We start from the raw sequence: 13,248 nt of genomic DNA on the forward strand, positions 1-13,248 counted from the left end.
TTAATAGGTAATTATAAAAAAACAATAGCGGAACAATACTTACAACCTCTAGGGCCTCTTAGACCTGTAATACATCCGCTCGTCGTCAGGGATGACATTCATAGTTAGAGCACCCTCTTGGAGTGAAAGAGACCTACTTCTTCCCCGAAATGGCCTAAAACCTGCCAAAACTAAGCTGTATCGGCCTTGGTTTTGTAAAGATCTAAAAAAAAAGACTTTATATTGCTTATTTTCCTTATTAGAAGCTTAACAAGAATGACAACATCGTCATCTATTCTATAAGCAGCGATGCACAATAAATTGTTAATGGAAAAACGGAAAAAGTAAGTTATAGAGCAGATAATGTCATTTAAAAATAACAAAATGGTTTGGGTTTGTAACAAGAGGGAGGGAGGACATTGGGCTGTTTATTAAACTAGCCCCCAAAGTCTTATGATTTATTCGTTGGATTAATAACCTTGGGAACTTTAATTGAATTTTATTCATTGTCCAAATGTTTCAATTAAATTGTAATCAACAGAAGGGGTAATTTTTATTATCATCATTGTTGATCTACATCAATTTATCGACAATTGTCTTATCCCTTTAGATCCCTGCTAAATTTCAGGATGCCTTATGTTCATTGGCAGCGTTGCGGAGCCGTTTGATTTTGGAGCGGCTCCGACTCCGACCTAAAATCAAGAAATAACTCGACATATTTTTTTCCCACGTCTATTTTTGACTTTTGAAGGTTTTAAAAGTTCAATTTTTAATAAAAATGGACTTGAAAACTTAATATGGACATTTGCACAAGACAAAACAGAGTTACCAAATTATAATTTATAAAAAATCTCTTTATTTATCTAGTCCGGAGCCGTTTTTTAACGAAAATTACAGCTCCGGCTCCAGCAAAATATGGCGGCTCCACAACACTGCTCATTGGTATAGGGAATCTTCACTAAAAGTCCCAACCGGCTACTTTTAATAAAGGTTGGGAAGTTCATTTTTCAACGTAACAATTTTTACGGACCGTCAGACGGACATTTTGAATCATAGAGTAGCTTCACTAATCAAAACAGCTTACATACATTTTAATATTTATTTACGAAACTTTAAAACGATAACATTACAGAAAATGTTAAATATTAAAAAAATGTTATGAAAATATAATTCTTTTTACATTACAATAACTCCAGTCAACAAATGGAAGAATAATTCATAAGTTAAAGTTCTAAAATGTATTAATTTAGAATTTGAAAAGGAAAATCCAACATTCTAGTTTTTCTAATATTATGCAACTTAACTCCCCCAAAAATTATTTTTGATTTTATATATTTTTAAGAAAAACTTAAGCTATAGATTAATTATATGCATACCTTAAATTTAATATTAATAATAATAATAAGTTGGGTTGTGGGAATATAAAACTTTTTAATCCTTGTCAGGGTTCAGCAGCCGCGCACAAGCCTCAGTTTTAAAAAAAGAAATTTCAGAAAGAAGGATTGTCTGCTAAAGAGCAGTTTTATACATCCAGCTGAATTTTATAGTGATAGAATGACGTTTTTACTGAGGCTTACGCGCGGCTGCCGATCCCCGATCCTTGTGCAATCTTATATGTTATGAATTTACAAGAATTACAACATTTATAGGTAGCAAAGCTTTTTCAATTTTAATAGGGTAGGTCGTTTTGCTATTATAAATTCATTATAAACAAATTTGTTCGTTGATACATAAAAAAAGTAATTTTTAAACTATTCCGATAAACTATGAATAAATCAAACTTTCAGAAAATTCACAATAAAATATTTTTGAATATGGGAGTAATTTACATTTTAAAAGTCTGTAGACTGGACGTAATTGAATTATCGAGTAGTTCCGCCACTAATAACTAATGCCCTTAATAACTGTTTATTATTTCAAGTTGTTGATGTTGTTGTTTGCTGTTAGATATTGCTGTTGAAGGCTGTTGCCAGATTTTCTATGTCACTGCACTGTTGAAAAAGGTGTCATCTTTATAATTTATACTATAGCTTTCCGAGGATATTTAAAGGAAAAATTATAAGATTTTACCCAGCTAGAGGGTCCGAAGGCCCGGGCTAATTGAATGGTTTCAATTGAGGGGGTAATCTAATGATTTTTTTTTAAATTGTGGAGGAAACTGAGGGTTTTCAAAGTTTAAGGGGGGTTAAACAACCCTTTAATCCCCCCCCCCCCCCCCAATTGAACGTCTATGAAAGAGAAGAACTTCAAAGTTGCTATAGGCACAGCGTGTAACATAAAAATACATCAAATGTTGCCTTTAAGTCAAAGTAACAACAAATAAAAAATAATATTCGTTTCCTGGGTAAAAAAAATACATAAAATGAAATTAAGCATGTTCAATTTCAAAGGAATTTTAGTTTAAATTAGACATTTTTCGAAGATAATTGAATTCATAAAATGTATGACACTTTCCTTCATCTTTGTATGCGCCTGGCGTGCTGGCTGGTCCGGTCAAAGTGTCCATCCGCCCTCCCCAGCTGGATTGGCGCGTAGATATAGTTTTCCAAACCGTTACTGAAGTCAACGTTCAGGACACCCTGAAATTTAAAACAACATTAAAGTCATAAGGAACTTTTTAATTTTTTTTTATCAAAAGTAGAAGAAATGATGTTGTAAAAAACGAATTTAAATAAATTGTTCGTTAGTTAAGTACATACTAGCGCCTTATCACTTAGTATTTTGGGGCTATACATTTACAGGAGTAGAAAATTAGCCTGTAACATTAATTAAAGTAAAATAAAACCAATTCAGAACCTGTGTAGAACTTGCCTTCAGTGGTTAGCGAGTTCATATTTGACAAATATATAAAACCAGCTACTACTTTGTATAATAGGTTACTAGCGGCTACGCTTCTAGAGGCCTCTATGGGCACTTGAGGTGAGGAGAGGGAAGGGGGAGGTCGACCTCCCCCCCACTTTAAATTGTAGTTTTGAAAAGAATAGGTTTCGGCACCCTTGTTAGAAGAAAAGTCTATTAAGTCAAACAATGGCGCCGCCTGACAGCACTTTAAAATATTCTTGCGATTTTCTTTTCCAGGGGCGATTACTCTTGGTAGGGTGGCGGTACCCTCCCCCTAAATAGTTTAAACTTTACCAGGAACCATATGAAGCTTTACTGAAAAGGAGAACCATATCGCTTCAGCGGTTAACGAGATCCTATGGACAAACATAAAAACTCTACTACTTTATTTAATAGGGAACTGAAGTTCATTGAAAGGAATCATTTTGAAGTGGAAAAGATGAAATGAAAGAACTTAAACTATAAGAATAAAATGTTTCAATTATTTGGTAGGATTTCTTGTTTCCTTGTTATGCACGCTACACTGGTTCAGAGTTTGCATTCTGTAATTTATTACTTTACCTTGTCCTCAGGGATCTTAGGGGATAGGACAAATAAATTAATATTTATCCCCAATGATGAGCAAAAAAATTACCTCCTCTTCAGAACAAAATTATTAAAGTACCCATTGTTTTTAAGCAACGCAATAAGATAACATGGTTAAAAACCTTTGGTACTTGTGTAAATTACAGTCCAATGTCCCATCCCTCTTTGCGCTGCATTAGAAGCTGGATGAGGTAATGGGGTGGATAGTTAGTTTAGCCAGCTACAATTTTCACTTTATTGGAGAGCATGGCAATCAGGTGTAAGATTCAAGTAAACAAAATCCATTATTTAAGTCAACTTTGCCTAACAAAAGTATGTTCGCATATATTAAGTCAGCCAATGCTACTTAATTAATATCATATGATATACTGGAAGCCTCTAGTGGCACTTTAAATGTTTTTTTTTTATATTTAGAATATATCTATGACGTTTGACGTTTATGTTTGCGTTGAACTCTCTTTCTAAAATCAAGAAACGTAAAAAAAAAATAGATTTTTTGTGATTGGGAGAGTGGTGGTACCCTCCCCCAAAATAGTTAAAAACCTTCCCGGAACCTATGAGAATATACCCTGTTAAGAAGAACCCGATCGGTTCAGCGGTTAGCGAGATCCTTCGATACAGACAAACAGACAAACAAACAAACATCCTGTTACTTTAGTATAAGGAAATAAATGAGCGCTTTAAAGAACCAAATGTACAAGTATAAAATCAAACTTAATGTCTTAATTATATTACCAATAATGACTTCGCCCCTAGCCTCTACAATGCAATGCTAAAAGACTAAAAAATTATTTTTTTTGTTATGTGATTAATAGATAAAAAGTATAAACTTTTTCTACAAAATATTAATACGACACTAATTCCTTGAATATTTATCTTTCTCTGTTATGCTTTTAAAATATTTATAAATAATTCTGTAAAGCCATATGATAACAATGTTTTTAACTTAGATTTCAAATTTTTAAAAGCGAAGCTTTTCTATAATTAGGATCGGTCCGTCCGTCCGTACGTCCGTCCGTCCGTCCGTCCGTCCGTCCGAGATAGATAGCTTTTATTCGTTAATTTAGGCATGTTAGAATTGTCCTATCGATTTCAAACTTTGCATGATGATTCCTGTAGTAGTTAGGTACGATTTAGAAAGCGTGGCAACTCTATAATCATCACCTAAATGTCCGTACGTCCATTTTAAACATGTTGATTTTTCTACTTTTTTAACAATAAATTTTTTGTGTGATCTAATTATCCGTTTGATCTGATTTTTAGTATATTGATTCCTGGGACAACAAAGTATAATGTAATAAGCGAAGCAACTCTATAACCAAGTCCAAAAAATGTAAGTATGTCCATAAACATTTCCCGAATCAAGCAGTTTTTCAACAAATTTACTAAACAATTTTGCATTGACTCTTTTACATTTATATTATGATTATTCAGTTCTTACACTATACAAGTGTTAATGTCCGTTTGTCCTACGGTTTCAGTGCTTCGCTTTTTTGGATGTTGTCATCCTTGTTAGATATATATTTACATATGAAGCTACATTTATCTTTTAACATAATTGATATAATTATGTTTTAGGTAATTGGATTGTTCATATAAGATAAATTGTAGACTTGTCTCTTTTGCAGTGTTTCGGAGCCGGGAGCCGTGGAGCCGCCATATTTTGCTGGAGCCGGAGCCGTAATTTTCGTTAATAAACGGCTCCGGACTAGATAAATAAAGAGATTTCTTAAAATTATAATTTGGTAACTCTGTTTTGTTATGTGCAAATGCCCTTTTTAAGTTTTTCAAGTCTATTTTTATCAAAAATTTAACTCTTAAAACCTTCAAAAGTCAAAAATAAAAAATATTTTTTATGGGGGGAAAAACATGTCGAGTTTTTCTTGATTTTAGGTCGGAGCCGGAGCTGGATCCGGAGCCGTACCAAAATCAAACGGCTACGAAACGCTGCTTGTATTAAAAAAGTAATTATCAACCAAGGGGAGCAATATTCATTATAGAGTAGAACATTTTTGGGTTAATGAGGAAGCTCAAAAAAAACTTAATTAAAAGTTTTCTTTATAAAATAAATGTGATTTTTTTTTCTTTAAAATTAATATGATAATTATGTCAATTATTTTTTTTTAAATCCACAAGTTCTAAGTTAAAGGTTTGAAATCAATTGTTGTTCTTTAATGTATAATTTAACCACCAGAACTATCCGTTATTCTTTATGGACGGACACATCCATAATTCGGATATGCATTGCTTTCAAAAATAAAATTTATAATTAAAAACTTTTTGCTATTTGCATTTTTCTATTTCTTGTTACGCGGGGAAAAACTTAAATCTACGTATTTTGTGAAACCTTTAAAGTGACATCTCGATATCGATGTTATTGACCCTTTCATTTTATTTAATTTTTAATTTTAAGATTTATTTTTATTTAAATTAAAGAAATAATCCATTTTTAAAATTACATTTTCTTCCAGGGTTTCTTCAGAAATCTTTTGAATTTCATAGATAAAAATAAATCCTTTGTTATAAAATATTGGGATGATACCTACATATTATGAACAATGATTATAGTGCCTATAAAAATGATGCCATACTGGCTTACCGTTGGTCAATTAAAAGTATACTGGCAGGCCATTTGTATTGTATGACGTCATTTTTGTATAGGCACTGTAAAAAGCTTCGACGTTCTCATTCTTATTAAGTAATCTTTATCAAAGGTTTAAAATGGATAGGACAATTCTTCTTGGTACACACTAACCTCAATGAAGTCTCCTCTACCCAGAGTCTGTTGGATCTCCCAGAGCTGGAGAGGTTTCCCTTTGCAACCCTTGCCGCCTGGTTTTGTGCTAGAATTCGACCTAAATAGAATAGTTATTTATCGTATTGTATTACAGACAGCTTTCCGCGGATAAGATTATTAAAATGAGAAACTATAATTTTATGATTTTTATTGGAAAATTGTCTGTAATAATATGATGTATGTACAAGATTTTTTATGTATAGCTCAGAACCGGTTCTAATCCAACTGATAATAATCAGTTTCGAAGCCATTCTAAAAAATATATTACTCAGGTTTTTACTGAAACAGGGCAACGGGGGTTAATTTAAATAGAAAAATTTCAGTCCATTAGTCTCTCCTTCTCTAAGTTTAATGTCAGTCTGAGAGCGTTAGCACGAGCGTTTGAATTGTAGATGATTTTCACAAAATACCCCGTTAAGCACGGATACGCCCTCCCCCCAAAAATTTTTTTTAAGAGTGATAATATGTGGGGTGGGAATTTTTATAAATTATAAAATTAGTAATCTAATTTATTCTAATTTTTTTTAAAGCTATTTAATTAGCTTCGAGTTTTTTGTTTTGTTTCAACCTCTTGTTAGGAAGGAAGGGAGAATAGATTTAGGGCTCGACAGCCGCTGTTGCTTTTAGAAAGTTTTTTTTAGACCGATCCAACATGCAAGAGCATGAGCAAAGTTTCATTTCAAATATAAAAAAAAACAGCTATGAGAAAGTCGCAGCTCCATTGCTCCATTATTAATTCATCCGCCGCAGCTAAATGCACAGCTGCCGGGCTTTAATTATAACAATAAACCCACACTCATATTTAATGAGGAAAATCGAAAACTTGAATATCAGGGAGGGAGGGGACATTGGTCTGTTTATTACACTAAGTTTGCTTGACTACTTTGGCGACTTTTATTGAATTTGGATTGGTTGATTCATTAAGTTCAGAGTCTAAACTCTGTAATCTACAGAAGGGGTAATTTTGTGTATTTTTATTGGGGTAGAATATCAATTTATCGGCCATTTTATTATCCCTTTAGATCCCTGCTTGAATATACATTTCTCAGAAATTCTATAATAATCTAATTCCCCGAGAGGATTGGAATTTCAGAACCAAGATTTCTCCGGGATCTTAAGGGATAAACCTTAATGTATGATAAATGACGTCAATCAAAATTACCCCTTCTGTATATTATTGGTTGAAAAATTTGACAACTGTTAAGTTTTAGTAAAACTTCCTTAATTTTTAAGCCTACAAATCAGGAATAAGGAACCAACAAGCGATATAATTCTAAAATTATAATTGGGGGGCAGATAAAAAGATCGTCAATTTTAGTGTTGCCCCCCAAACTGCAGCTGAAAATCACGTAGAGGTTGCGGGCTTTTTTCAAACTAACCTCGTTGTTGGTATACGCTGCCTACTGAGCTTGATTATAAGTCTTTTTGAACAAGAATTCACAGTTAAATGTCCCCTGCATCCCTGGAGTTTCCCCTATTCCTTCCTTTACGATTATCATAAATTTAAAGAAAAATCTTCTATTTAGAAGAAGGCGTTTTCTTAGCAAACTTAAAATTATTTTGGTATTGTAACATAATAAATAATATATATTGGTTTTGTCTACAATATGGCTTTTAGGGCAGGCTGAAACATTTGTTTTATTGACAAACAAACCTTTTAATAGTTTAGAGATCTTATTAAACATACAGATACACATCCAACTTTTATACAGCATGACCCTCAAAAAAGTATTTTTAAGCATCTGCAGCCCTTATTTCTCAATGAATTATAAAAAAGTGCATATGTCCTTGTTCTCCATAGTATTCCACATAAGTAGATATAAAAATATTTTTTTTACCTCCATTAACACCGGAGATTTTTAGAGCTAAAGTTTTGAAAAAGTGACTGAGGAAAAAGTAACTTTTAACATGAAACGACTTTTTTAGCAAAATTAAGGTAGAAATCCTTTTATTTTTGTTACTAGCAGAAACTTTATACAAAAATGAAATAAAAAATTTAGTTTTTGAGTGAAAAGCATTTTTTTACACATATCTTTTGAGTCTTTTTAGTTTAATGATATTTTGAAAAACTTACTTATTAGGCAAAATTGTTTAAGATTAAAAAACCAAATAAATCTTTATGAATATAGCAGGAAAATTGTTTTTGTTTCACAATCCTAACTTTAATAACAAAAAAGTTATAAAGAAAATAAAATTAAAACATAATGATTTTTTTGTCTAAAAAGCTTAATTAACCCCCTATTAAATTATTGAGATGTCAGAAAAGTAGGCGGAGCAACTGTCATAATTAATCCTTTTCTCAAATAAGGGTTAATAGATAACCTAAAATTTGCAAATAATCAATTCATTCAGTAGTATTTTTTGCCATTAAAAATTTATATTTTTTGGTGGAATAAAAAAGAAATAATTAGTTAACTTGTTTTTCTTTGTGTATCATTATTCAGTTGCCAGAAAAACATAATATAACCATCCAAAAAATAAGAGAAACAAAAAAAATTCTTTTTCTCAGTCACTTTTTCAAAACTTTAGCTCTAAAAATCTCCGGTGTTAATGGAGGTAAAAAAAATATTTTTATATCTACTTATGTGGAATACTATGGAGAACAAGGACATATGCACTTTTTTATAATTCATTGAGAAATAAGGGCTGCAGATGCTTAAAAATACTTTTTTGAGGGTCATGCTGTATAACTTCTATGAATAGAACCCTTGATTTTTAAGTTAGTTAAAAGTTGAAGTACTTCTGTTAGTTAGGGTTTAGTTGGAATTGTATAAGAGACACACAAACACTGCAACAGTTTAGAGATCTTACAGGACATACAGATACACATATAACTAGGAATAGGACCCTGATATTTTATAATATAGTTATAAGTTTTTGTCCTTCTTTTAGTTCAAGGCTTTTTTAAAAGCGAAGCTTTTCTATAATTAGGGTCAGTCCGTCCGTACGTCCGTCACAAACGGATAGCTTTTTCCCGTTAATTTAGGCATGTTAGAATTGTCCTATCGATTTCAAACTTTGCATGGTGATTCCTTTAGTAGTTAGGTACAATTTAGAAAGCGTAGCAACTCTATAATCATTACAAGAATGTCCGTACGTCCATTTTAAACATGTTGATTTTTTTACTTTTTTAACAACTAATTTTTATGTAATCATCTAATCATCATCTAATCATCCGATTGATCTGATTTTTGATATGTTGATTCCTGGGACAACAAAGTATAATGTTATAAGCGAAGCAACTCTATAATCAAGTCCTAAAAATGTAAGTATGTCCATATACAATGATACATTATCCTGTATTAAGCAGTTTTTCAACAAATTAACTGACAATTTTACTTCGACTCTTATACATTTATTTTCTGATTATTCAGTTCTGACACTATATAAGTGTATAATGTCCGTTTGTCCTACCGTTTCAGTGCTTCGCTTTTATGGATGTTGTCATCCTTGTTATAGTTGCAATTATAAAAGGGACAAACAAACTTCTCAACAATTTAGAGATCTTACAGGACACACAGATACACATCCAATTATAATGTAAACTTCTAGGAATATAACCCATAACTTAGTTAAAAGTTGTAGTTTAGAGATCTAACTGGACACCCATCATACTGATAAGTTAACCTTAAACCCTGATGGTCTGATCTTTAAGTTAGTTAATGTTGAGAGAAAAGTTTGTTTAGTTACTAGATTGTAACACACAAAGGACATAAACTTTATAAAAGTTTAGATGTTGAAATATTTATTTCAGTATATACATCATTTTATAACGGAATGGAGTATAGCTTTTTTTACTCAATGCGTTTAGTGCCTATAAAAATTATGTCATACTGGCCTACCGTTGGTCAATTAAAAGTATTCTGGCAGGCCATTTGTATTGTATGACGTCCATGCGGAGGTCCATAACAATGAGATTTTATGCCCACAGTGTTCCAACCCTGCAGGGCTAACGCTGCCCTGTGCCCTATATGAACCAAAATAACCCAACAAAAGGTAAAACACGAAATACTACTAATTTCCATTTATTTCAAAATAAGAAGGGGGGGGGGGGGGAGGGGGTGTTTCTGTGGTCGCTAGCCACCTTGAAGATAACCACTTGAAACATTTTTTATTTTTTTGTACATTACGAAGTTCTCTGTGATTATTTATGTGTTTGTATGTAAGATCTTAAATTCAGGTGGAACGACAGTTTTAAATTCTAGACATATATTGATTTGAATTGGTCTTTGGAGGGTTTAAAATCGGAGATCTAGGGGGATAAGACAATGGCCGATAAATTAATGTACACCCCAAACGATAATACACAAATTTACTGCTACTGTAGATTACAAATAATGGTTGAAACGTATGAACTTCATGAACTAACAAATCTATAAGTAATAAAAGTATAAAACTTTGGGGACCAGTGTAATTAACACCCCAATAACTGCCTTGTTAAAATTAGAATATTTTAAATTTTCTCACCTTAAACTTTGTGATTGTTTCCACTGAAGTCCACAGTCTCTGCTGCAGGAAAATGGTTCAGGCTCACTAAACATAAAACAAAATTTTGGGGATCTAAAGGATAAGCCAATGGCCGGAAAATTTATTTACATCCCTAATGACAATTAACAAAATTACCCCTTCTGTAGATTACAACTAATGGTTAAAACGTTTTAAAACTCTTTTTAATGAACCAACCAATCAAAATTCAATAAAAATTCTCAAAGTTGGTAAGCCAACGAATAAGAAAACGTTATTTCAAAATTTTGGGGACTTTGTAATAAACAACCCTATGTCCCCTTCCTCCCTGATAATAATTAGTATTTGTTGGAAAAAATAGACATTTGCAGAGGGCACTTTGCATCCACGAAAAGTAGGATGGTATAAATTTTGTCTTAATCAAAATATTTGATAAATTCTAATTCTTTTAAAGGATTTATTATTAGAATTTGGTATTTGAAATAAAAAACTTAGGAAATAATTCAGAAAGCTTTCATGTGTCAATAGTTATTCAAAAAGCAATACTTAATAATAAATAACTGGTGCTTTCCATCAAAGGACATAGTCGAACACACTCTCCCCTATTTTTTATTGTTTATTTAGGTTAGGTTATACTAGGTACTGCAGGAATTAGTACCCCTGCAGGGGTAAAGTATATGATTTTTTTGCCAAAGTAAGGGTTTTAGAAAAGTGCCCGAAAGGTACTTTAAGGGAAAGCAGGTATTAAACATTACCTGACTCTAGCCTGATTCAATTCTCTGAAAGATTTTGACCTGCTTCCGCTGGACCTGGAGGACAGAGAACTTATTGTGGACACACTGGACGACCTGGCCAGCCTCTCCGAGTCACTGCCACAAGAGCTGGGCATTCGCGGTTTCGGCGGCCGTTTCAGCGAGGAGTAGTTTGTCACTGGCGATGGAGATGTGGTGGTATGCTTTGGCGAATTCTGTTTGCGGAAGGATGTGCTCGTCCCCGTTCCACGTCTGTCAGCACAGCCGCCTGAGCGTGAACTGCTGTAGCGGTCCAGGGTCCCTCCGTATTGTGTGTAACCCCGCCGGTCTCCTGAGCTGGTCAAAGGACTAGCCCGACGGTCTAGAGATGCGTAGGAAGAGAATGGACTTGCCGCACATGAGCGCCGACACTCTGGCGAGCCTCTCTCTAGAGTGGCGGCTGGACTTGCGGCTGTTGATCGGCGCCCCGGGCTGCTAAGTGTGCTGCGAGTTCCGTGACGACGACCGCTATAGTTTAAAGTTGGCGAACCGCGTCCGCTTGCGGAACGTGCTCGCGGTGATCTTTGTGCGGCGACCGGACTAGAGTTGCGACTGCCTCTTCCCAGCGTGGCTGACGCAGAAATTCTGCTGTGAAGAGATTCTGACTTTGTTAATCCTGATGGAGTTGTGTTCACTTTGGTGCTCGTGTTGAAGGTCGTTCTTGCTGAATACCTGGATGACTCTGGTACTCTAGAAGTGTTACTGCCTGGCCGTGAGTGTGGCGGGTAAGCGGCTAGAATCTTGCCGGCTCTCAACTCTACACTGCGGGTTGTTGGAATATGCCGTTGGCCAGCCCGTGTGCTTGAGGATTTACCCCTTCTTGGCAAACTAGAATATGCGCCTGGATCTAATCCTGTTGGAAGTCTGGCATCTTTGTCAGTACCAACGTTTAGTTCACTTTTAATGTTATCTTTTTGTGCTGTCACTTTATCATTGTCATTGTCATTTCTAGTTGTAACTGTTTCAGTGTCTGCACAAGATGACAGTTCAGTGACAGCTGACAGAGAATTATCCTCCGCGTCCTCAAGACCTCCAGCCTCATCATTAACATAGTTAAGATCATGTTTCAGATGAATCTCTCCGCTGTCGTCAGCAGCATATTCTGTCTCAACACTATCTCGGCCCTCATCAATATAATCAAGGTTGCTTGTGGCTCCAACTGAAATATTAACAATACTTGACAAAAATCGACATACTTAATGGATTTTAAATTATTTAGAGAATTTATTTACATAATACAACTTTTTGATACGGTTAACCTTCAACCGATTCTCCGAATTTATTTATTATTTTCTGAACCAACACCTTACATAAAAATGGATATAAAATTACAGGGATGTTACACAAGATTTTCATGCTCTCTAATAAAGTGAAACTCCCAGCGGGCTAAAATAACGATAATTACCACCCACCTTCTTTACCCTATTTCCTCCCCTCTTACTGGATGAACGAACTGACTAATAAATGAGTTCAATATAAATGCTAAATGAATTGATGACAATATTTACCCTTTCATAATATCCACGTAAATTCTATATCCATTAACATTAATATTACCTCTAGTGCTGCCCCTGCCCTCATCCTCAGTATCATGAACACTCAGATTACTTGTCTCTCCGTCAGCCTCACCAACAATGAGATCACACTCACTGGGTGTGTCGTCATACCCACTCTCGCACTCGCTGGGCAGACTGTGGACACGCCCCTCGCCTGACTTCAGATCTACCTCAAATTCATCAACAAGAACGGGGTCCCTGCAAAATTATACCTTTTCTCTCATTTTTTCGTGGG

General features: G+C 34.2%; 1 protein-coding gene across 4 annotated transcripts in view; it reads right to left on the reverse strand.

Annotated features, from left to right (window-relative positions):
- Positions 1-1,070: 1,070 nt before the first annotated feature.
- LOC145316426 (uncharacterized) overlaps positions 1,071-13,248 on the reverse strand; it is a 79,452-nt gene continuing 67,274 nt past the window's right edge. For 3 of the 4 annotated variants that reach the window (XM_080156896.1, XM_080156895.1, XM_080156894.1), the window contains 5 exons: positions 13,015-13,210; positions 11,422-12,616; positions 10,670-10,735; positions 6,161-6,260; positions 2,422-2,558 (listed from right to left, as the gene is read on the reverse strand). In XM_080156896.1, the coding sequence (XP_080013022.1) occupies positions 2,436-2,558; positions 6,161-6,260; positions 10,670-10,735; positions 11,422-12,616; positions 13,015-13,210 (1,680 nt within the window). In that variant the 3' untranslated portion in view covers positions 2,422-2,435. Of the gene's footprint in view, positions 1,971-2,421; positions 2,559-6,160; positions 6,261-10,669; positions 10,736-11,421; positions 12,617-13,014; positions 13,211-13,248 lie in introns of those variants that run through there. The other variant, XM_080156897.1, reaches the window with a different exon arrangement.

This window comes from Acartia tonsa, chromosome 4, assembly GCF_053477335.1.
Source record: "Acartia tonsa isolate MP-2025a chromosome 4, ASM5347733v1, whole genome shotgun sequence".
Classification (NCBI taxonomy): Eukaryota; Metazoa; Arthropoda; class Copepoda; order Calanoida; family Acartiidae; genus Acartia; species Acartia tonsa.